Genomic DNA, 24,678 nt, shown 5'->3' on the forward strand with positions numbered 1-24,678 from the left:
GGCAGTGTTTGTTTTTTTATATTTCGCTGTTGAATTTCCCTCAGTTGCCCAACCCATTTTGGCCTGTTGGTCTGTACCAATTCCCTTGCCTAATATTCTTTTATATAATTGCTCTCAGAACTCCTCTGTGTGCAATGAGGCATGTGGAAGTTTGTGATCCAGGCCATATGGCAAGTAATCTGCTCTGTTAACTGTAGAGATTTATTTATATATTTATTAGTCTGCATCTAAAGTGTTCACCACCAGTCCCAATCTAGCAGTGTCCATCACAAGTCCTTTTTACCCAAGCTCTCGCTCATCTGCATCCAGGGCAACACAGACCTTCCCCTCCTTTCTTTGAGGCCCCCACCCCCACAGTACTACCAACATAGTGCCCTCCGCTCTCCTTCCATCCTTCCCCCACAGCTCTTCCCAACTGTCCTGGAATTCTCTGTCTTCTTGACCCTCCTAAGCCAGTGGTTTTCAACCTGTGGTCCACAGACCCATTTAAGGGGTTCACGAAAGGCTGTTACCATAGAACAATGGTTTTCAACCTGTGGTCCACAGACCCCAGGAGTCCGCAGATTATCTCTAAGATTTTTAAAGATTTCACACCTCCATTCAAAATTTTTTAAGAGTCTGCAAATGAAAAAAGGTTGAAAGTCACTGCCCTAGGCCACTGATCCTCAAGGACTTGGCTTCTTTCACTTGGACACCATCTACTGGCTTATTACAGTAATAATAAATAAGGAGGAAAAATGAAAATCGAGATACATTAAATAGAAAAATATGAAGTTGATTTGGCAATATGCTTCAATTAAATACAGTACAAAATGTCACTCACTTTATTCCTTTAAATTACAGGTGGTGTGACACTACATGTATTTTTCATGCTGGCCTATAGACCTAGTCCAAGGGCTAGTAGGAGCCAGATACATTTTTCAAACACTGCTGAAAACACTGTAATCCATATTGCCTCATATATAAACATGTCTATTACTGAACAGAAGAACTGATCAGATTAATCCTGGAATATATAAATGAAAACTTTCAGAAAGGAACAACGGTCAAACCTAACTAGTATCAGAGATAGTATTGAGAGAAACAAGTGGAACTATTTTAATTTGATTCATCTGCTCTGAAAAGTCTTGTAGTCAAGTCAGCAATATCATATGACCACCCAGACCACAGTGGCAGCCTGGCCTCTATCCATTGCCCTGAGATGGTCAGCCCACCTATAAGCACCCTTTCTGTGTTATAGGGTGGTCAAACCTGAGTAGATGAGGTCCAAAGAACCTGAGAGTGCCATATGTTGGCAATAACCTTCTCAATGATCTTTTCCAGAAAAGAGAGATTTGACAACAGACTATAATGTCCACAATTGATTTCCTGGGCAATGTGATGGGATAACGCCTCCCCCAGAAGCCCAGGAGAGGATAACTGGCCCAGCTAGCCACCTTAACTCCCCAGGCTGCATCTGCAGAAGTAGCCAGGGAGCAGGGATTAATTAGACGAGGTTCAGCTGGACAGAACAGGCAGGACCTGCATAAATTCCAGTAGCTGAGAGCAGCTTGGGGTTGCAGGGAAGTGATCTGCAGTCACTCCCTGGGAGAAGGGAAGTGCATTTGGGGCTATAGAGGTTGCAGGGAAGTAGTCAGCAGTCACTCCCTGGGAGGAGAGAATTTGGGCTGACAAACCCAGAGAGCAGAGAGAGCCAGAAAGGTAGGAAATCCTTAGGGAAAAGCAGAAAGGAATATGATAGTCTGAACCTTGACTGCTGAAGCCAGGGTCTGAGCTGGAACCTGGAGTAGAGGGCGGGCTCAGCTTCCACTACCAGCCACTGGGGATGTGGCACAGGCGAGGCAGTATACAGTAGACTATCTGGGATGGTTTGCCCTGAAAGACTCTGTTACTCTGGAAGGGGAGTACCAGTGACCTCGCTTTAGGGCCAAGTCATGAAGAAGGAGCACCTGGAGTTGCAGAGACAGGTTGAGGGACCACCAGAGGAAGGCACAGCACCTGGAAAGAGCTGGTCCCCAGAGCAGTCAGGAGAAGGTGCCCTAGTGGTGAGTAGACCCTGTGGCAGGCAAATGTCTGACCACAGCTTGTTTGAAAACTGTTGGCAGCTTGCCTTTTCTAAGGGAGGAATAAAAAAAATCCCTCCAGTTTGGAGACCCATTCATTCCCTCACTAATGAAGAATAATGGTCCACTCAACTGTAGTGTGGGTGGACTACATGCAGCTCCTCTAAAATTCTTAAGTATGTACAATTCTGCCACTATCAGTTGATTCGTATTAGCAGTGTACCAAAGCTTAGAATTTGGACTAATACCTGGTAAAGGCAGATTGATAAACTTGAAATCTTTTACTTCTAGTTGGAATCTTCAGATAGTGTAGAATGCAGCTGTTCTGAAATATTATTTGGTTGGCATTGAACATAAACCCAAAGAGTGGATGACAATATGCATTTTTTTAAGTAATCAAAGTTGTGTCTTTATTTGTTTTTCCTTTTCTTCATCTTTGTCCTTTCATTTTCTCCTTTTAGCTCTAAGGATTTTCTTTCCATGTCTTTTCTTTTGTTTACTGTTCGTTTTATCTTCTGACTTTTTCCTCTACAGCTCTCCCTCCTCACCCCAATTCAGCATCCCTTTTGAATCTGCAGTCTCTTTCCTTCCTATACTATTCCATTCCTCCAGTCTCAATTCCCATTCCATCAGTCACCTACTTATAGTTTCTTCCATTCTGTAGATTATCTAGTTCTCAGTGTTATATCTCTTTTTCTCCCTTCAGCTGGGTTCCAGGAGATCCCTCTTATTTACTTACCTTTCATAAGTGCCTTATAATAAAAAAAATTGAAACAGTGCCAAAGTTGCTACCCAACTTGAAAAAAAATCTTGATTTTGAAAAATGTTGAGAACTGACTTTCAACTGGGAACTGTGGATACTCAGAACCTCTGCAAACACAGTCTTAACACTAATTTCATACTTACACATTTACAAATGCATAGAATTTAATGCTGTACATAGTTCTACATATAACATATCTTAATTTAGCTGAAATGAGTGTTAAAGTGATGCATTTGATTGTGATTATGAGGAAGCACATATGTGCATTGTGGTTGGCTATATTATGAAATTGAAAGAAAGTCATCTGTGGAACAACTGAGAAGTGTGTATTTGGGTATTACAATATTTGGATGGGAGTGGATGGGAGATGACTGGAAGACAATGTTGGTTTCACTGATGATTTCCTGGAATTTTAGTTATTGTACTAAGAAGTGTAGTTAGCAAAACCTGGATAGGAATAAGATATTTTTCCAGTGACAGCATTTGTAACATAATTTTAAGAAGAATCTTGAGGGCACTCAAAATGTTTCTTAATTGAAGATGTGTAAAATATCTTTCTCCTTTAAAAGTGCATTCGACAGATTTTCACCACTAGTCTCTTTTACAAGAATCCTATCCCATACAAAAAGGAAAAAATATTTGAATTCTATACTTAACACAAATAATGTTATTGTTAATCAAAGAATGAAACAATTAGTACTGTCCAGAAAGTAAGAATTCAATAATTGCATTTCCTGTTAAACACTTGCTTTACCAAACATTATCATGGAAATCAAATAGGAAAAAATATTAATTCTATAGCCAAATTTTAGGAAAAAAATACCTTTGACTTATGTTTTCAATAAAAACCAGTCCCTCTAAATGTTACATTCCTGAGAGACTATAAGTCAACAATTTAAAATATATTTATATAATCATAAATTTCTCCATTCGAAATGTGAGAGATTAAATTTTGAATCAAATGACTGGGTACAGAAGTAAAATCCATTCAAACTGAACTCTCCATAGTTTACTATGGAACATAGTTTAGTCTGCCATAATGTTCACTTTACAATTGACTTTTCTGTTTATTAAAGAAATTAAAATTATAGGCTCAATATACACCTTACTTTAGTAATAACTATATACTAAGCAATCTAAGTCCCAAATTAAGCTTTATCAAAGTACAGGAATAAATTTAGATAAAATGATGCACAAGCCCAACTTTTCTCTACACCAGCTTCTGTATTTTACATCTTTCTTCTTGTGAAAACAGAAAGACTTAGGGGATGGTCTAATAAACAAGTCTGTCTTCCTTCCCTCACAGTTAAAAACAGCCTAAAAGGTGACAGTTCAGATTGTGTCAGTTACAGTGAAATAAGAGATTCTATGCTACTCAAGCAATAACCAATTACAGGTGATATAGAATGGCTGACTAGAAAGCCAACCTAATGTAGTCAATTTTATTAAAATGACAACTTCCTTCCTCCCCGCCCCCTCTCCCCCTCCCCCATAAGCCCTAGTTGATTCTGGATAAATTAATTCAACTTCTGCAGAGCTGAGCATTACATAGGATATTCTTGACAACCCACATATAAATTAAAAACAAAATGGGAGTGGAAGAGACATCCAACAGAAGGGGCATTCAATCTCTGAACTACAACCAAAATGGAATAAGAAAGGAGGCACAACAAATAAAGAGATCGAAAAGGATCGTTTTATGATTAAGACTCTGCACATGGAATCAGATGATCTGGGTTCAAATCCCATCTCTGCCACAGAATTCCTAAGACACTTTGGGCAAGTCATTTAGGTGCAGATTTTCAAAGGTATTTAGGCACTTAGCTCCCATTGATTTCAATATCTTCACAAATCTGACCCTTAATCTCTGTGTCAGTTCCCCATCTATAAAATGAGAATACTACCAACTTTCTCACTTGGTCTGTCTTGCCTATTTAAATTGTAAGCTCTTTTGGGGAACAGCTATCAAACTATTTGTTGTTCCCCACTGAGCGTGTTTCAATGGATATTTTAAGTTCTAACTATGATTAATAGGATATTGTATACTCCTAGAAAACAGAATCTTTAACTGCATTATTTTACTGAAAGCCCACATTGTGCAATGACTCACTTATTATTGCAAAATAATATTTTTGATACAATAAACCTGTCCTGATATGGGAAAAAGGAAAAAAGTGTCTTTTGGCACAATACATTAGTAACAATCAAAATGAAATGATGAATACAAAGCTTCACGAAATAGTAATTTCATTTTTCCACATACCTGTAGAAATTCAGAAGATGATAAAAAAATATAAGCATTGATGATCTTAAAGCAGGTTCTGAGGTTTTCTGAACTTAGCTCTGCAAAAATAAGCATCAGATGATTCAATGAGTTTGCCAACAAACTATTTTTACAAGGATTTAGCTGAAACAATTCATTTTTTAAACAATTAGTCATATTTACTTTTGTGTCATATTTGAAATGAAATGAAGACCAGATTTGCCTGTTCTGATTTATGTAATCTGATCACCACCTCCCATGGTACAGATAACTGAGAGATTTCAGTGTTGAGTATGCTGCGTTGTGCATCAGAAACAATATCACCACCTTTGAAGCAATTTCAGATACATATGAAGGAAGCCTATTCTTCATACCAAATGCGTTACCCGACAGGTTCTTTTGCTATATCTTCAAGACTTAAGGACAATGCTGACTGCTTTAATATCCAAATCTAGATGATTTAGATGTCTCCTTTCACTCACCATGACTGAAATTATAACATTAACATGGAGGTGGAGAGATGAGACGGGAGAGGGAGCAGAGCAAAGTTGTTATGTTTAGAGCAGATCAGTGTAGTGTTTTCAGATTGAATTCAAATTAAGTTTTAAAAGAACATTTTAGGTCCATATGATTTAAAAATAAAACTGAACACCCACTTTTACTTATGTTTTTTTGCCTTTAGGGAACTGTTAAATGTTAAAAAAGTAATCACTCTTAAAAGACCTATTCAAACAATGCAAAAATATTACTATGAATCACAATGTAAAGGAAATAAGAAAAATCTAGCTGATTGCTTTTGACCATGCATTGGTATTACTCATTAAAGTAGACCTATGTATAACCTATTTACAAATATCCCTATGCAATGTAGGAGAGGCTAGGCAACTAAAAATGGTTATTTTTCTGGACTGTAAAAGTGCAGCTAGAAATAGAGGTCAAGTACACTGGCAGGAATGTTTGGTAGCTAGAAGGGCGAACAGTGTGTCTCGGGAAAATCATAGGAGGAAACAACAAATGGTTTTGGAGGTACAGAGATACTTGAAGGATTGCTGGTGATTTAGGAATCAGAGGAAAAAAGGGCAAGTGCTTGTACACTTTGAACATTGTCAAATACACAACTTAACAGGACTGCAATGCAATTTATAGGCAACGTTTTCATATGTAGTCATTAATCAAAGCAAGCACAAAACTCTGCAATAAATCTACTGATCTCTATCAACACACTTCTTAATAGATAACCAGATGTATATTCTGCATGAAGTATCTTTAATTCTATTTACATCACTCCTTTACATCTTTACTGAAGGAAAACATACTAGCATGACAAAAAAGATATTTATACATATTAAAGGTCAGGATTTTTAAATAATGGGTGCCTAAAGTTAAAATCTTAAATCCAATTGGAACTACTGCTCAGCACTTTGGAAACTCAAGTGACTTTTTAAGGCATCTAAATAAGGGCTTAGGAGCCTAACTTTATACACTTATTTTTGAAAATCTTGATCCAAGTCTTTATTGTGTTAAGGATTTAATTTTAAATTTCATCTGAGAGCCAGGACTTCCTGAAGTGCAAAAAATTACATGAAAATCAACAAGGAATCCTACAATAAGTGGAAAAATGGACATATTGCGAAGGAGCAGTGCACAAGAATACTACCAGCATGTAGGAACAAATTCAGAAAGGCTGAGGACTTGTCTACTCTTAAAAGGTTGCAGCGGCACAATTGCACTGCTGTAGCACTTCAAGAGACGATATTACCCACACCCACAGGAGAGCTTCTCCCGTCAGTATAGGTAATTCACCTCCCTGAAAGGCTGTAATTATGTGAACGGGAAAAGCCCTTCCGTTGACACAGCGCTGTCCAGGAGTTAGGATTTTCCACATCCCTGAGCAACATATTTATACCAAAATAAACTGCTAGTGTAGATCAAGCTTGAGGCACAAAAGCAGTTACACCTAGCAAAAGAAATGAAAGGCAATAAAAAGAGGTTCTTTAGATACATTAGGAGCAAGAGAAATACTAAGGAAAGTGTAGGTCCTCTACTTAGCAAGGAAGGAGAGCTAATAACTGATGACATTAAGAAAGCTGAGGTGTTCAATGTCTATTTTGCTTTAGTCTTCATTCAGGAGGTTAATGGTGACAAGATATTGGTAGTAACAATTAGGGGGAAGGAATGCAAGCCAAATCAAGAAAGAACAGTTTAAAGAATAGCAAGTCTGAATGAAATTTAACGGGGGGTCTTAAGGAACTAGCTGAAAAATCTTGGAATTGTTAGCAATTACCCTGGAAGAATACTGGAGGATGGGTGAGATCCCAAAAGACTGGAGACGGGCAAATATAGTACATATTTTTAAAAGGGGGAACAAAGAGGATTCAGGGAATTATAGACCAGTCAGCCTAACTTTGACACCTGGAAAGATACTGGAACAAACTATTAAAAAAAAAAATCAATTTGTAAGCACTCGGAGAAGAGCTAGCATGGATTTGTCAAGGTCAAATCATGCCAAACCAACCTTATTTCCTCCTTTGACAGGTTTACTGCCCTAATGGATTGGGAAGAAACAGTAGATGTGATAATATCTTGAGTTTAATAAGACTTTGAGACAGTCTCACATGACATTCTCATAAGCAAACAAGGAAGATGTGGTCTAGATGAAATTAGGGTAAATTGAGAAACTGTGCTCAAAGAGTAGTTACCAATAGTTTGCTGTCAAACTGGGCGGGTGCATCTAGCGCGGTTCACAGGGGTCAGTCCTCAGTGCAGTACTATTCAATATTTTCATAATGACTTGGATAATGGAGTGGAGAATATGCTTATAAAATTTGCAAATGGTGCCAAGCAAGGAGAGGTTGCAACCATCCTGGAAGAGAGGATTAGAGTTCAAAATAATTTTGCTGAATTGGACAATTAGTCTGAATTCAACAAGCTGAAATTCAGTAAAGCCAAATGCAAAGTACTTCACATAGGAAGGAAAAATCAAATGCACAACTACAAAATGGGAAATAACTGGCTCGGTGGTAGTACTGCTGATAAGGATCTGGGGGTTACAGTAGACCACAAATTGACGATGTGTCAACAAGGTGATGCAGCTGAGAAAAAACACTAATATTATTCTAGGGTGTATTAACAGCAGTGATGTACAAAAGACATGGGAAGCAACTGTCCCACTCAACTCAGCATGGTGAGGCCTCAGCTGCAGTACTGTGTCCAGTTCTGGGCACCACACTTTAGGAAAGATGTGGACAAACTGGAAAGAGTCCAGAGGACATCAACAAAAATGATTAAAGATTTAGAAAACCTGACCTATGAGGAAAGGTTAAAAAAAAACAGGGCTTGTTTCGTCTTGAGAAAAGACGACTGAAGGAGGACCTGATAACAGTCTTCATATACGTTAAGGACAGTTATAAAGAGGACTGTGATCAATTGCTCTCCATATCTACTGAAGGTAGGACAAGAAGTAATTATCTTAATCTGCAGCAAGGGAGATTTAGGTTAGATATTAGGAAAAACTTTCTAACTATAAGGGTAGTTGAGCTCAGGAATAGGCTTCCAAGGGAGGTTGTGGAATACTTATTGTTGGAGGATTTTAAAAACAGGTTGGACAAACACTTATCAGGGATGGTTTACGTTTACTTAGTCCTGCCACAGTGCCAATTCCTAGAGTTCTCTCATCCAAGCACTGGCCAAGCCAGACTCTAACTATGGGAGATCCAGATAATTTACAACCCAGTGTTGTACAGATGTACTGTGGCCAACACCTTACTGTGACACACTGCACCCCTCCATGATCATCCTTTTAGCGTAATTGTGTGTTGTTTAATGCAAAGTATGTCATGTCAGATGTTTCTGGGAATGCTCAAGGCATACTGAACATTACTGTTACAGTAATATGTTTGTTCCAATGTCATGGGTATGGTTATGAGGCTTCACTATGTAATATTCCCAAATGTGTGTCTCATGGCTTGAGACAGAGCTAGGCAAAACTCTACAGAGCTGAGGAGCAATTCGCACCTCACAAAGCCAGCTCTTCTAGGAATAAAGGAGTGGCCTAAAAGTCAGCAAACAAATCCACAAAGGCCCTCTATGACTCATGGCATGGAGGGAATCATACACAGACATTGTTTATCACCTGACCCTTATGGAGGGGGTGAAGCCCTCAGAGGGGAGAAGGGACATTTTAAAAAAGAGACATTTTGCTGTTCTCTCTTTCTTCCACCTCCATCTGCAAATACCACCAAGCAATTGAAGTGCTGATCACCAGGGGAGGGCTTGGCTGGTGGCCAACCAGCCAGCCTCTGGTGAGAATCATCTGCATTTGTGAGGTTGCTGAAAGTGTTAAGCTTAGTTTAGAATGCAATTTGCCTTTTATTGATCAAATCTGACTTGTTTTCCTCTGACTTATAACCATTTACAATCTTTCTATACTTATTAAATTTGTTTGTTTTATTAAAAGCAGCACAATCAATTTAAGGTGTGTTAGAGACTCCATTTTGAAGTGACAAGGCTGGTGCATATCAAGTTCTTTGATAAACTGACAAATATATGAGCTTGCGGTGTTCAGTGGGCTACAGTGAACAAGACAGCAGTTCCTAGGGTTGCACCTGGAACTGGGAGTATTGCCTGGGATCATATCATTGCATAATCCCATGAGTGGCTGGCTAGAGGTACGAACTCACTGAGTTGTGTACAACTTGCTTGCTGGAAGCTGTGCGTGCTCTGCCCAGAAGTGGCAGTTCACATAGCAAAGGAGAGTAAGACAGGCTCCAGTGGGAGATTGGGGGGGAGTGGGGCATTGGGGTGACAAAGTGATTCACCAGTCCAGATTGCAGAGGGGAACATCACACCTCCCAAATCTCACCCCATCTTGGTCCTTAGACTTCTCTCGTGTTCACCTTCTGCAGCCTGACTGCAGCAAAGCTCACTGGAAGAGGACGTATTTGTCCATTGCCTCTTGACCAAGACTCTTTATCCTGCAACCCCACTAATTATAGTTTACATGGTTTTCTACTCTTTAAAGATGTCTGCCATAAATTACCCATACAGTAGTAATCAACAAAAAAACAAGATTAATTAAAAACAGGAAATGGTCCAGCCCTTAGTCACATGTACCAACTCTGCATTAGTGCTACAGTGCCACACTGCAGGAACCATTAAATCCAACCATACCATCTAAGGAGCAAGTCCATAATAAAAAATTTAAATATTTGATTTTCACTGAAAAATTATGTTTGAGGAAAGACCATGTTTTTTCTAATGCACTAAACGTTTCAATTTTTATATTCTACTGAAGGAAAAACAAGGTTACTTACCAGTAACTGTTGTTCTTCGAGATGTGTTGCTCATATCCATTCCAATATAGGTGAGTGCGCGCCCCGTGCACGAGTCTGCGGAAGCTTTTTTGCCCTAGCAACCCCGGCGGTCGGCCCCGGCGCCCCCTGGAGTGGCGCACGTATAGCACGGCATATAGGGTGCTGCCGACCGCGCGGGCGCCCAGTCCCTTCTTTCTGCCAACTCCGACAGAGGGGACGGAGGGTGGGTTTGGAATGGATATGAGCAACACATCTCGAAGAACAACAGTTACTGGTAAGTAACCCTGTTTTCTCTCTTCGAGAGTTGCTCATATGCATTCCAAAATAGGTGATTATATAGCCATACCTTTGGTGGTGGGAAGGAGTCAGTTGCGAGAAGCCCTTCTCAGCACGGCTCTGCCTACTGCTGCGTCCTCTCTTGCCTGTTGTACGATGGCGTAATGGGAGGTGAAGGTATGGACCGATGACCAGGTAGCTGCTCTGCAGATATCTTGCAGGGGCACTCGCTCCAGGAAGGCCGCCGAGGTGGCTTGGGCTCTGGTTGAGTGTGCAGTAACCGGTCCCGGGAGTGGTACCTTTGCCATCTCATAACAGGTGCGGATGCAGGTGGTGATCCAGGAGGAGATGCACTGTGTGGAGACAGGTGAGCCCTTCATGCGGTCCGCGACTGCGACAAAGAGTTGCGTGGACTTCCGGAACGGCCTCGTCCGGTCTATGTAGAAAGCTAAGGCTCGCCTGACGTCCAATGACTGCCATCTCCGCTCCTCCTCCGATCCGTGTGGTTTGGGAAAAAACACAGGGAGGAAGATATCCTGGTTATAATGAAACTGGGACACCACCTTAGGCAGGAAGGCCGGGTGCGGTCTCAGTCGTACTTTATCCTTATAGAAGACCGTGTAAGGAGGGTCTGTTGTCAAAGCTCTTAACTCGGAGACCCTCCTAGCCGATGTAATGGCTACCAGGAAGGCTACCTTCCATGACAGGACCAGGAGTGGGCAAGTAGCCATGGACTCGAAGGGGAAACCTGTGAGAATAGTGAGGAATAAATTTAAGTCCCAGAGAGGTAATGGTTCACGAACCTGTGGGAACAGCCTCTCTATGCCCTTGAGAAACCTGACGGACATTGGGTGCGAGAAGATAGACCTCCCCTCCACTGGGCAATGGAAGGCCGAGATGGCCACCAGATGTACCCTCAGGGAGGCCAGGGCTAGGCCCTGCCATTTTAGGTGTAGTAGGTAGTCTAGAATGGCCTGGATGGTGGAGTCCAGCGGCAAGATGCCACGTGACTGCGCCCAGCAACTGAAACGTTTCCACTTTGCGCGGTATACAACCTGGGTGGAAGGTTTCCTGCTTCCCAACAGGATGCGCTGGACTTGCTCCGAACAAGCTCTTTCTCCCTCTGTTAACCATGGAGCCTCCATGCCGTCAGGTGGAGGGAATCCAGGTCTGGATGCAGCAGGCGACCCTGGTCCTGGGAGAGGAGATCGTAGCGTCTCGGGAGCGGGATCGGTGTGGCGATGGAGAGGTCGAGCAGCATACTGTACCAGTGCTGCCTCGGCCATGCCGGTGCGATCAGTATGATATCCGCCGTCTCTCTTGATTTTCAAGAGGACCTTGGGAAGCAGTGGGATCGGGGGAAAAGCATACAGTAGCGGCCCCGACCAATGTATCAGGAACGCGTCCGAAATGGACTTCCGCTCGCGCCCGCACAGGGAGCAGAATAGTGGGCATTTCTTGTTCTGTAACGTGGCAAAGAGGTCCAGATGGGGAACTCCCCACTTGTGGAAGAGAAACGCTGTTACCTCCCCATGGAGTGACCATTCGTGGCGGGGTAAGAACGACCTGCTGAGGCAGTCCGCCTTGTCGTTCCTCACCCCTGGGAGGTGAGAGGCAACCAGATGAAAGTCGTACCTCACCGCAAGGTCCCATAGCTGCATCGCCTCGTGGCACAAGGCCGAAGAGCGTGCTCCCCCTTGTCTGTTGATGTAAAACATCGTTGCGGTGTTCTCTGTGAGGACTTGCACCACCCTTCCCCTCAGAAAGCGGAGAAAAACCTTGCAGGCTAGAAGTACTGCACGGAGCTCTCGAATGTTTATGTGGAGCATTCTTTCCTGTATTGACCATCGACCTTGTGTACTGAGGGCATGGGTCATGTGGGCCCCCCAACCAATGTCGGAAGCATCTGTGATCAGTGTTACAGAGGGGACAATGTCTGCAAATGGGACTCCTTCCATTATCTGTCTCGGATCTGTCCACCAGTTCAGGGACGCTAGGACCTGGGACGGGACAGTGACTACCTTGCTCAGAGTGTGTCTGGTTGGGGCATAAACTGAGGCTAACCACCCCTGAAGGGGCCTGAGTCTGAGGCGAGCTAGCCTCACCACATATGTACATGCCGCCACGTGCCCCAACAGCTGGAGGCAGTGCCTGGCTGTCGTCGTGGGGGATCTCTGTAACTCGGAAATGATGGCAGTCATGGTTTGGAATCGAGGTTGTGGGAGGAAGGCCCTGGCCTGCACTGTGTCTAGGGTGGCTCCAATAAATTCTATGCGCTGTACTGGGGTCAGCGTGGATTTCTGCTCGTTTATGAGCAGCCCCAATCTGTTGCATGTTGCGCACGTCAGGGCTAAGCTGTTTGCCACATGATTCCTGGACTTCCCCCGAAGTAACCAATCGTCTAAGTAGGGGAAGATTTGAACCCCTCTGCGCCGCAGGTAGGCTGCTACCACCGCTATGCACTTGATGAAAACCCTGGGGGCTGAGGAAAGGCCAAAGGGGAAGGCTGAAAACTGGTAGTGGCCACCAGCTACCATGAACCGTAGGAAACGTCTGTGGCCAGGGAGGATAGAGACATGAAAATATGCATCTTTTAAGTCGAGAGCAGCATACCAATCCCCTGGATCTAGTGTGGGAATGATGGAGGCTAGGGAGACCATGTGGAACTTGAGCCGCCTGATGAACTTGTTGAGACGGCGAAGGTCCAGAATAGGCCAGAGGCCTCCCTTTGCCTTGGGGATAAGGAAATACCGGGAATAAAACCCCCTGCCCCTTTCCGTAGGTGGGACTTCCTCTACTGCCCCTAGGCGGAGCAGGGAGAGGACCTCCTGGAGGAGGAGTTGCTCGTGAGAGGGGTCCCTGAAGAGGGACGGGGTAGGGGGGGAATCTGGTGGGAAAGCCGAAAGCTGCAAGGCGTAACCTCTCCGCACCACACTTAGCACCCAGCGGTCTGAGGTTATGCCCTGCCACTCTCGAAGGAAAGGCCGAAGCCTGTCTCTGAAGGGCAGGGTGTAATCCTGATCGGCTACGAGGGCCGTGGGAATGGCAGAGGTGCCGCTCTCGAGCGTCCCATCAAAAAGGGCGCTTATTGTTTTTACGTGGCCCTGATTGGGAGCCTTTGGCAGGGCCTGGGCGGTCTCGGCGGTTGGTTTGTCTGAACTGGTCCCGACCTCTCCTGGGTTGTGATGGACGGGGGGGTAACCTAGGAGCGGTCTGCTGCTGTCTCTGAGGCTGTTGTTTGCCCTGGCGTCTCGTGGCTTGAGGTACATACAGGCCCAATGACCTCAGGGTGGCCCTCGAGTCCTTCAGAGCGTGTAGTTTACTGTCCGTCTTGTCTGAGAACAGGCCTGTGCCGTCAAAGGGCAGATCTTGAATTGCCTGCTGTACCTCGGTTGAGAGGCCTGAGGATTGTAGCCAGGACGATCGGCGCATGGCTATGCCGGAAGCCATGGCTCTGCCCGCCGCATCTGTAGCGTCGCTGGCAGACTGCAGCGTAGCTCCTCCAACAGTTGACCCTGCCTGGAGCAAGGTGGTAAAATCCAGTGCAAGGTCTTGAGGTAGGGCCGATGTAAATCTCTGGAGAGATGACCAGAGATTTAGATTATAACGCCCCAAAAGAGCCTGGTGATTGGCTATGCGGAGCTGGAGAGCAGCGGTCGAGTACACCTTCCTCCCAAAAAAGGTCTAATTTTTTATACTCTTTGTTTTTGGGAGTATTAGCCTGGGCACCTTGCCGTTCTCGCTGATTAACGGCATCCACTACCAGCGTGCCCGGGGCTGGGTGGTTATACAGGTACTCGAACCCTTGCTGCGGGACATAGTATTTCCGCTCCGCCGTTTTTGATGTGGGAGCTACCGAGGCGGGAGTCTCCCAAATAGGCTTGACCAGTTTCAGTACCCGGTCATGTACTGGGAGCGCTACTCTAGAAGGGCCCGCAGAGGCCGGAATGCCAAATATGGGGTCCTCCTCCTCCGAGAGCTCCTTAAGGTCAATTTTTATGTTTTCTGCCAGCCTTTTCAGGAGCTCTTGGTGAGCCTTAAAATCAGGCAGCGGGGTCCTCTGGTCCCTGGATGTTGTATCAGGTGGAGAAGAGGAGGAGGACTGCAGTAGGGGACCCGTGGAGGGCCCCTCCATAGGGTAGGACTCATAATCCGACGACTGGTCATCCCCTTGCGGGCTCTTAGGTGGAGGAGGAGGTTGAGGCTTTGATGATGAGGGGAGTGACCCTGTCCCCTGTACTGTCTGTGGCGGCCAGGGTCGCCAATAAGGCCATTGCCATGGGCCTTGCCCCCATGTCGGTACCGGGCCCGGTGCCGGGTATGGCGCCATACTCGTGCGGGCCGAGCTTGAAGATCTCCGGCTCCTTTTGCGCTGCCCTTTAGCTGGAGATGGGCTGCGCGACGAGGGGGAGCGATGGCGGCGCTTGCTGTGCCGGCGTGATGGAGAGCCGCTGGAGGAAGATGAGTACCTCCGAGTCTTGCGGCGATGTTTCCCGGTATGGCCCCTGGGACTCCGTGAACGTCATCTCTCCGGGCTAACATGCGGTACCGGAGAGATCCCCGGTGCCGAGATGCCCGGTGCCAGGGCTCGTGTCGGGCTGCGGGAACGGGGTTGAGAGACCCTTCGGTGCCGATAATGCTGCACTGGGCTGCCTGAGAGAGACCTTGAGCGTCGGCGGTAATGCCCCTCTCTTGGTTCAGAATGCCGACGAGGTGCTGTGTCCTCCCTCGGTACCATACGTCGCGTCGGAGAATGCGTTGGCGACCGCGATCTATATCGGTACCGAGGGCTGTCACTGGGTACCGGGGACTGAGAGCGTCGGTGGTGTACCGATGCCCTCCTCGGTGCCGCCGACTGTACCGGACTAACTGATCTGGATCGCGTATGGCGGTACCGTGCCCTCGGTGCCGGAGGGTGATGCTGGCTCAATGCAGGAACCTCCCGTGCCGAAGGGCGGGACGGGCTCGGAGTCCGAGACTGTGACCGAGCCCGGCGTGTTGGTACGTCCCGCCGCCCATTGGCCGAGCGGGATTGGCGCCTGTCTCTGTGCGCAGCCGGGGATCTGGACTGATGCCGGATTTGTATCTGGGGCACCGGGATCCGCACCGGACTGTGCTCCAAGGATCGGGAGCGACGATCTTTTGCCGGCACCGAGTCGCCTGGCACTGGTGATGGTTGGTGCCGGGAGCCGGAAGATGAGCGGGAGCGGTGCCGTGTCTCTTTTGACCGGATCTTTCCCCGCAGTGGTGACCGGTGCCGTGGCTCCGAAGATCTTATTTTGGAGACGGAGCTCTCGCGGGAACCTCCAGAGCATGCCTGGTGCCATGACTTGGAGGAGCTCGACGACTCATGGTCGGAGCTGGGAGGGGAGGATGTTGCTCTCCCTCTCCCCGACCGTCTGGGGGGAGACACCGAGTCCCGTCTCCTCCGCCCACCGGGGTAGCCCAGCGCGGGCTTACCCCGAGACGCTGTCCCCGAGACCCTCGGCCAAGGGGGGGACGGAGGCGTAGGCAAGGCCATGAGGGCTCGTGCTGCTGCAAACGCCTCCGGCGTCGACGGTCCTTGTAGGGGCGCTCCCTCACCCCCTGGGGTCGGGGGAGGCTCCCTACGAGGAGATGCCGGTGCCGGGACAGCCTCAACGGCACATGGCTGGGGCATCTCCTGTATCACCCCCTGCTGTACCGGTCGCAGGGGGGAGTCCATAGTTACGGCCACCTGCCGTTTTTTCTTTTTCGGTGCCGTCTTGTGCGGTACCGATGGTGCCGATGTCGGTGCCGAAGGAGCGCTGCGCACCGATGAGATGCTCGGTGCCGTTGGTGATCTGGAGGGCTCCGAGTCGGGACGCAGTGCTGACTCCATCAGGATCGCCCGGAGGCGAGCATCTCTGTCCTTTTGAGTGCGGGGTTTAAATTACTTGCAAATGCGGCACTTATCTTTACGGTGTTGTTCACCAAGGCATCTAAGGCAGCGATCATGCGGGTCGCTGGCAGAGAACACCTTGGAACAGGCCGCACAAGACTTGAACCCCGTGGAGCCCGGCATGGCTCCTAGGGACGAGCCCCTAAGGGCTAACTATTTACACTATCTCTATCTAACAACACTAATGACTATGCTAACTAAGAAAAAACAAGAAAACTTATCTACAAGATGAGAGGTTGCTACTTGCGAGAAGGCAAGGGGCAGGCGTTCCACTGACCGTCACGGGCGGAAAGAAGGAACTGGGGGCCCGCGCCGTGCTATACGCGCGCCACTCCAGGGGGCGCCGGGGCCGACCGCCGGGGTTGCTAGGGCAAAAAAGCTTCCGCAGACTCGTGCACAGGGCGCGCACTCACCTATATTGGAATGCATATGAGCAACTCTCGAAGAGAGAACTGTCATGTCCATTGACTGGATTTAATCTATTAGGACTGGTTTAGCAGCCACGTTTTTACAAGTTTAAGAGCCTTTATTTTGCACTGCAAAGGCATATATAAACATTACAAAGCTTTTAAAAGCAATAAATCCATAAAACACTCTCACAAACCCCAGTATTTTGCCCTAGAAAACAGCCAGTTTGGTAAACAGTTCTTCATCAATCAGTGGTGATGGATTCTTGGCACCAGACCTGGTCAACCTGGACAGATCCAGGCAACTTTGTACCATTTCTGTAAAGCATAAAGCCACTTCTGACCAGGCCTTCAAAGTTGATGCTGGGTTTACACACTGCCAGATTTAGTTGACTGAACCTGAAGAATCTCTCCCATCCTTTGAGCTTAGAGACAGCCATCCAATCGTTGTGAATATTACTAATAATTGTGCCATAAGGGCACCCTTGCTCCACTTTTTTTAAATTAAGAAAAGCTGACTAATCAATAATCTAGTTTACAATATACAAAAATAATCCCCAAAATGCAGGAAAAAAAGCAGCAAGGAAAGCATCAAGGCCACTGAATGCACTATACATCCAGTCCTAAGAAAATTGAGGGGTGGTTGGAACCAATCTCCTTTTATTTTTGACAGAACTCTATTTGGGCAGAAAGTGGATCAATCATAGGTTAAAATAAACTACATAGATTAGGTAGCTAAATTCCTTCCTTCACCTTCCTCTTTCCTAAAATTCCTTCTACTTTAACACTATTCTTTAAAAATATTCCTAAGCTAGATAAGCAAGTTATAAGCATTCCACATGTAACAAATAAAACAAATTTTGGTACAATGTATGGTTTTTTAACAAGAAACAAAATCTGAACTACATATTTTCAAGAAGGGCTTTACCAAAAGCCAGATAGCACACAATAATGTAGTGAAAACACCTGAAAGACAAACAGGGCATAAAATGAACCTTGAATTTCCAACTGATTTAAGCAGTTCCAGAGGCACAGATAACAGACTGCTGTCATGTGGCTGCTGGCTATACCTTAAGTGTATGAACTGAGTCTTAATCTTCAGGGTACAAAAAGCCATCTCATAAAAAATTGTAAAAGTCATCCATAAAACCATAAAATTAATTCTTTAAACTAACAGAAGCTAAAACAGATTAATTATAGTGAGTGGAAATATTTAGCTCATTGAACACAAGATTACAAGAGAAAATGAATAGATTTCAAGATAAAAAGAAACCCTGTAACAGAAAAATCAGAATTACCAAGAATTTTACAACACATCAATTTATAAATTGTATTGTATGTTATATACGTAATATAGTGTATGCAGGCTCTAAAATTGCAGCACAGTGTAGGATATGTAAGACCACATTCTAGTTACAGATCTTTGTAATATCTAAATGAAAAAGGATAAATAAGAAGTAAGCCCCTCTGAATTTCATTGTGTTTCTGATTTAAATGAAAACCTAGAGATTAGTTATACATTTTTAACTAAATGTAATTTTCAAAGCAGTTTTTAGAAAAACAACTTGAGACTACGTCAATATCTTGTTTGTTTTTTAAAGAAATCGTGAAAATTACCATTATCTATCATGACCATTTAGCACAGTGACCATTTTATCAACTCTTCCCAGCAAGTATAGTCTTGGTATATCCACCAGGACATACCAGCAGGTATATCCACAATCAATACCTGACAAGCAGGACTTAACTTAAAATAACTTTTAAAAGTTATATTATTTTTGTGGTAAATTTAACTTTTCTGTTATCCTACATTTATAAAAGGAATTTACATTAAAACATTTTTTAAAATTTCTCATTCTTTGTTATGCATTCAAATGGAGCTACATTCTCTATGCCCTAATCTACATCAGATGTTAAGAAAGAAGATTTGTATTTGACAAGATGCCCATCTGTACTGGCAAAAATAGCTTTACAATGGGATGACTACATTTTTGCTTGGAAGTCAAGTGAGTGAATGCACAATTAATAATTATTTAATTAGTCAACTGCACATACAGATCTACACATGAAATTGCTTGCTCAGACTTTGGACCTAATTTTTTTTAAAAAATTATATGGTCCCTAAAATATTTTTGGGGAAATGTGGATTAGTTAGTTGCAATGAATAACTGAAATGTTTTTTACAGTACCGAGGCACTTTTCCTTTAAATGAAATGATTACCATTTCCCTAAGGATTGAATAAAAATCCAGGTTCATGGCAACCAGAGACTGAGTTAATATGATCTGAGTGTTAAATTGATAAAAAATTTTTAACAAAGCTACAAATAACTGAATTAGGATTATTTACTGGAATGCCCATCTCCACTTGAATCACAGAATCACCACTATGAGAACGGCAGTTATCTGGTAGCACACATAACTTAGTCACCCAGCAAAAGAACATAAAACAGAATAGTTATTAAGCACTCATACTTTGCATGACACTGTAAAAGACACAAATACAAAAAACCTTAATATCCCCACCTCACCTACGAGGCACCACAGCAGTAGCCACCTGAACTGAAGGACTACCATCGCAGTCTCAGCGGTAAGATGCTATCATCAGGGCAAATCTTCACTGAAAAGTGTTTTTCTGAATTTAATTATTGGTAATCACATGGACATGGCACTACTGAGGGAAAGGAGAATCTCATTTGCGGTTTCAGTTGAGGAAGCTGTTACAAGTACTAAGTTCTCTGACCAAAGCTGAAGATGGCGCTAATAAGGAAGGGAAAGATGGGACTGATATGTGGATCAATAAGAATACAGGAACATTAACTAAAAATATAAAAAACAACATAAGAATGAAAGGAAACCAGGAAAAGTTTTAAAATGAAACAGGTATGGGCCACAAATGAACTGATAAAAAGAAAATGGGCATTACCTAAATTGGAGAGTGTTCAGAGCTACAACATTTAGTGGTCTAGAAAACATGCCTAATTCAATAGCAAAGAAATGGAACTCAATTTATTTATCTTATTGAAGAGACGATTAAGGGACAATTTGATTATGGTCTGTGTATAACGTACCTACAAAGAAAAAAGTTATTTGATATTAGGGGACTTTTATAGCAGGCAAAGGCTGCAAGTTGAAGTCAGCAAAGTTCAAACTACAAATAAGATGCAATTTTTTAACAGTGAGGGTAATTAACCATTGGAACAGAGTACTAAGGGATGTGTAAATTCTTCTTCACTTTGAGTCTTTCAAAAAGATATGCTCTAGTTCAGCGACAAGTTGTTCGACCAGACACACTAATCATTGAATGAAATTCTGTTGTCTGTGTTTCATAGGAGGTTGGACTATACTAGCATAAGAGTCCCTTTTGGACCTAAAAATCTAATAATCTAAAACTAATAAGGGCATAAATAGAAACACAAAGGAAGAAACAAAAGTGAAAAAATCTATCTTCATTTTGATTGTAAGCTGTTAAGGATGGATAACTGTCTTTTTATCTGCCTAGACACTATATAAATAATATGTCCTATTGTTGGTCTAAAAGTCACAATAATATTAATAACTTTTCTTCATTTGAACTTATCTGAAAATGAAGAAAAGGAAACAAGTTGGGGGAAACATCACTTTCACATTCAAAATTGGCAGTTTCAAGAAAAATAGTTCATTTGCCCTACTTGTTCATTACTTCAGTCTTTATTGTCAAATATATAGTAAGATAGTATATTCACTGTAACAGTGTGTCATCCTTCTCTATCAAAGCTGTTTTCTTTGTTAATACAAAGAAACATGTGCAGAAATCATTTCTGATTGATTCAATTCAACAACCATATAAAATCCTATAATTGTTTTTTCATGGCAATTACATGAAATGAATACTGAAAACTATCTCACATTATAAGTTATAAATACACAGAAATGGACATACATACAAATATATCATGAGGAGAAGCAAGAAATATGAATTGTTTTTAATTCTGTCTCATCCCTTCCCGGCAGCTCCTCAAGGAAAGCAGAGGATCTCAGAAACAGGTCTTCCTACAGGTTTCTCAGTGTTTAAAAGCTAAACTTTCATTTCAAGAAAAAAAGACAAAGGACACTTATAGTTAAGAAGTTCATGACAATCTAAATGCACATTTGTTTTCTTGAGTCTGCAACCCAGAAAAAATGCAAAATCTTTCCTATAGGTGACATTAAGAGAAGTATGATCATCCCATTCATCTTAAGAGTGGAACTTCAAAGTTTAATCATCAGAGACAATGACCCTCACTATTTATAGCAACAAAGAGGAACTTCCATTAGCCCAGTAAAACCTCTCTTTCTTAAACAGCATGTGAAAAAGGGTCCAGTGTGGTTCTTCTCTTCTAGACCCAATACCTTGCTACCAGATACTAAAGCTTTATCACTTCCTCTGGATTCCCAAACCTAATATCAGCAATAACCTCTCCAATAGTTTTTTTCACTTGTGGGACAGTGCTCTGGCACAAACTCCCAAACCGGTATAACAACCTACAGAGAACAGAATGCAAGTCACCACAGTTCCATTGGAAATGAATAGTAGTGTTACTTGCACTAAAAGTCTAATGCTACTAGTATTTCAAGAGTTACACATTAGAATCATTGCTAACCTATTATCAATGTGGCATATGAAAATGCAGATACACTAGAACAAGGTGAGCACATGGCAAGGAGATATTTTGTCATCTTAGTTATTCATTCCACATCCACCACACTTTATAATATAGGCAAATATATTTCCCAAGAGCAGTGACAAGAATAAGATGATGGAAGTCACAGAGGCAAAACACAACCAAGTCTGTCCCCATCACCAGGAGTCAAAATCTGGTGTCATTCTGTCTATAAACATAAGCCTCACAGATGTACTGCTTAACAGTAAAATCACATCAATCTCAGCTGAACCTTTGCTACGAGAAAATTACTTATCACTGATTCTACGGCACTGTCTTCTCTTCATCTTCCTATAAATAGAAATCATTACATCATGCTCTCACCAGTCTTTCACCTCATCAGACTAAAAGCATGGAGAATGTGGTGCAGCTCTCTTTCCTCCACTGTTTCTGATTCTTCCAAAAATAACAGAAAAGGCAAAGGAAAAGAAGAAAAAAAGATGATGTGAAGGGGGAAAAAAAGATAAGGAAAAAAAGAGACAAGGAGTCACCTACCTGTCACACCAAGAGAAATGAGTGAACTCAGGGACAATAGCCTCCCCAGAAGCTTGGCCTTCCAGACTCCAGCAAGCAAGTCCTATCTTTCCTCCTTTCTTTCCCACCGCCCTTCTCCCTGACCCAAGCAATTACTCTCTCCCCTCTTTTGATATTGCTGCAGCCAGAAGTGCAATAATTTTTCTCCCAGCAGCATTCCAATCCACCAGCTCAACAGTGCACTAACTGCAGCCTCTACTGGCAATCATATCTATTGCACTTGCCTATGCGTGATACATATCTCTTCCTCTGCCCAGCTTAATTGCCCAATACACGTATTCTTCCAACAAAGAGCAACACATACTTCTCAATGTGCCTGCTGTGGACAAGTCCATCTACTCTTGCGTTCAGAGACCAAAAAGGGAGGCTCTTCTACATCATTCAGATTCCTGAATTTTTCAGGCATACAGACTCTCCGCCCCTGCCCGATCTCTTGTTTACTAGCTCTATGACCCCCCTGCATACACATGTACCTCTGTTAACCAATGACTGCTTGTACCTTGGAGGACTTCAACTTCCTTTACTTTCAAATGAAAACTGCTACAAAAACCCCTATATTTTAACTGAATACCTCAAAGCAGTTCTTACAGAAGAGATCATAACCATCTAAGGATACTCTTCCCATGTCTTTATAGCCATGCTTCCTGGTACCATGATTCTATGATTCTCCCACCCTTATTACCCAAGTGTATTATGATCAATGCTACTAAAATTGGTCCCACAAACTGTGAATCTCCCTCAGGGCAAGGCAAATTATGATATCAGGCAGAAGCACTAGAAGAGCAGGAGGATAACAACCATCACAACAAGCTCTGGGAATGTCTTTGTCACAGCTGTTACCTCTTCTGGTTTGGAAGCCAAAAGTGCATGTGAGAGAGACAGACTCCTGATCAATCCACAGTGACATTCTACATGTTTGATGATATCCTGGGCTTAAACCAGGACATTTTCTGTCTCTAAGGTCCTTGAGAATAAATACAGCATAATCCTGGGAGGTGGATGCAGCCTCTCCCACCTCAGATTCTCAGCAGCTTACACTGTATGAACAACCCTTTCTAATGATCAATATCATATCTTCTCTACTCTATAACTGTAACAGGTGTGTGGACAACCCTCTTCACAAAGCATACAACATCATGACATGAATCCTGCCCATCCATACCATTTTACAACTAGGGTTATGTAGCTCAATTAGCGTAATGTCATCAAGTAGCAGTGAACAAATGGGACATAGACTACAACAGATCAAATATAGGAGGAATCTGACATCACCACCTTTTTCTACAGTATCTCTAACAGGTTGAAATTCTACAATTATGAGCTCAGTATACATAACCAGACAGATTTTGGATCAACAGTTAATAGGGCACACACAGTGGCTAGATCCATGAGCACTTTTACCATGGGGTGAAGTCATTTTTAGCTAAGGTCCTCGAACAAAAAAGCTTAGGGACAGGCCATATCTCAATGCTCTAACCCAGCGTTTCTCAATTAAATTTCCCCGCGGAACCCTTTAGGCTCCACGGGGAAATTACACTAATACTCGATACCCTCCGCCAAAAAATCTGGGACATCTTCCCTTTTTCGGCAGCGCAGAGAACAGTTGCTCTCAGCGGCGCGGAAAACAGTTGCTCTCAGTGGCGCGATGTCACTTTCTCGCAGAACCCTAACAGTGTTCCCAATTGAGAAACACTGCTCTAACCTATAGGAAATAAATGTTAGAACTTAGGACCAAACAGAATTTGTGGAATCCAAATGAAACTTCTCTGTCCAACACCCTAAATTCCTGATCCTTTCCTTAACCTAAGAAGGAGGATTCAAATTCAGGGGGTCAGTGCTGTGGCCGGTTTTGTTCAACACCTTCATTAATGATCTAGAGGATGGGGTAGATTGCACCCTCAGCAAGTTTGCAGATGACACTAAGCTACCGGGAGTGGTAGATACCCTGGAAGGTAGGGATAGGATACAGAAGGACCTAAACAAGCTGGAGGACTGGGCCAAAAGAAATCTGATGAGGTTCAACAAGGACAAGTGCAGAGTCCTGCACTTTGGACAGAAGAATCCCATGCACAGCTACAGACTGGGGACCGATGAGCTAGGCAGCAGTTCTGCAGAAAAGGACCTGGGGGTAACAGTGGATAAGCAGCTGGATATGAGTCAGCAGTGTGCCCTGATTGTCAAGAAGGCTAATAGCATATTGGGCTGCATTAACAGGAGCATTGCCAGCAGATCGAGTGAAGTGATTATTCCCCTCTATTCGGCATTGGTGAGGCCGCATTTGGAGTATTGTGTCCAGTTTTGGGCTCCCCACTACAAAAAGGATGTGGACAAGTTGGAGAGAGTCCAGCGGAGGGCAACAAAAATGATTAGGGGGCTGGAGCACAAGACTTATGAGGAGAGGCTGAGGGAACTGGCTTGTTTAGTCTGCAGAAGAGAAGAAGGAGGGGGGATTTGAGAGCA

At 43.7% G+C, this 24,678-nt stretch overlaps 1 protein-coding gene across 1 annotated transcript in view; it reads right to left on the bottom strand.

Moving 5' to 3' along the window:
• The window catches only part of IPO11 (importin 11), a 294,514-nt gene that overhangs the window by 133,744 nt on the left and 136,092 nt on the right, over nt 1-24,678 (bottom strand). The window contains exon 23 of the mRNA XM_067568644.1: nt 5,090-5,169. Within this exon, the coding sequence (XP_067424745.1) occupies nt 5,090-5,169 (80 nt within the window). The remainder of the gene's footprint in view (nt 1-5,089; nt 5,170-24,678) is intronic.

The sequence above is a fragment of the Emydura macquarii genome, unplaced genomic scaffold (genome assembly GCF_026122565.2).
Source record: "Emydura macquarii macquarii isolate MOO-44397 ecotype Brisbane River unplaced genomic scaffold, CSIRO-AGI_Emac_v2 contig_2897, whole genome shotgun sequence".
Taxonomy (NCBI): domain Eukaryota; kingdom Metazoa; phylum Chordata; order Testudines; family Chelidae; genus Emydura; species Emydura macquarii.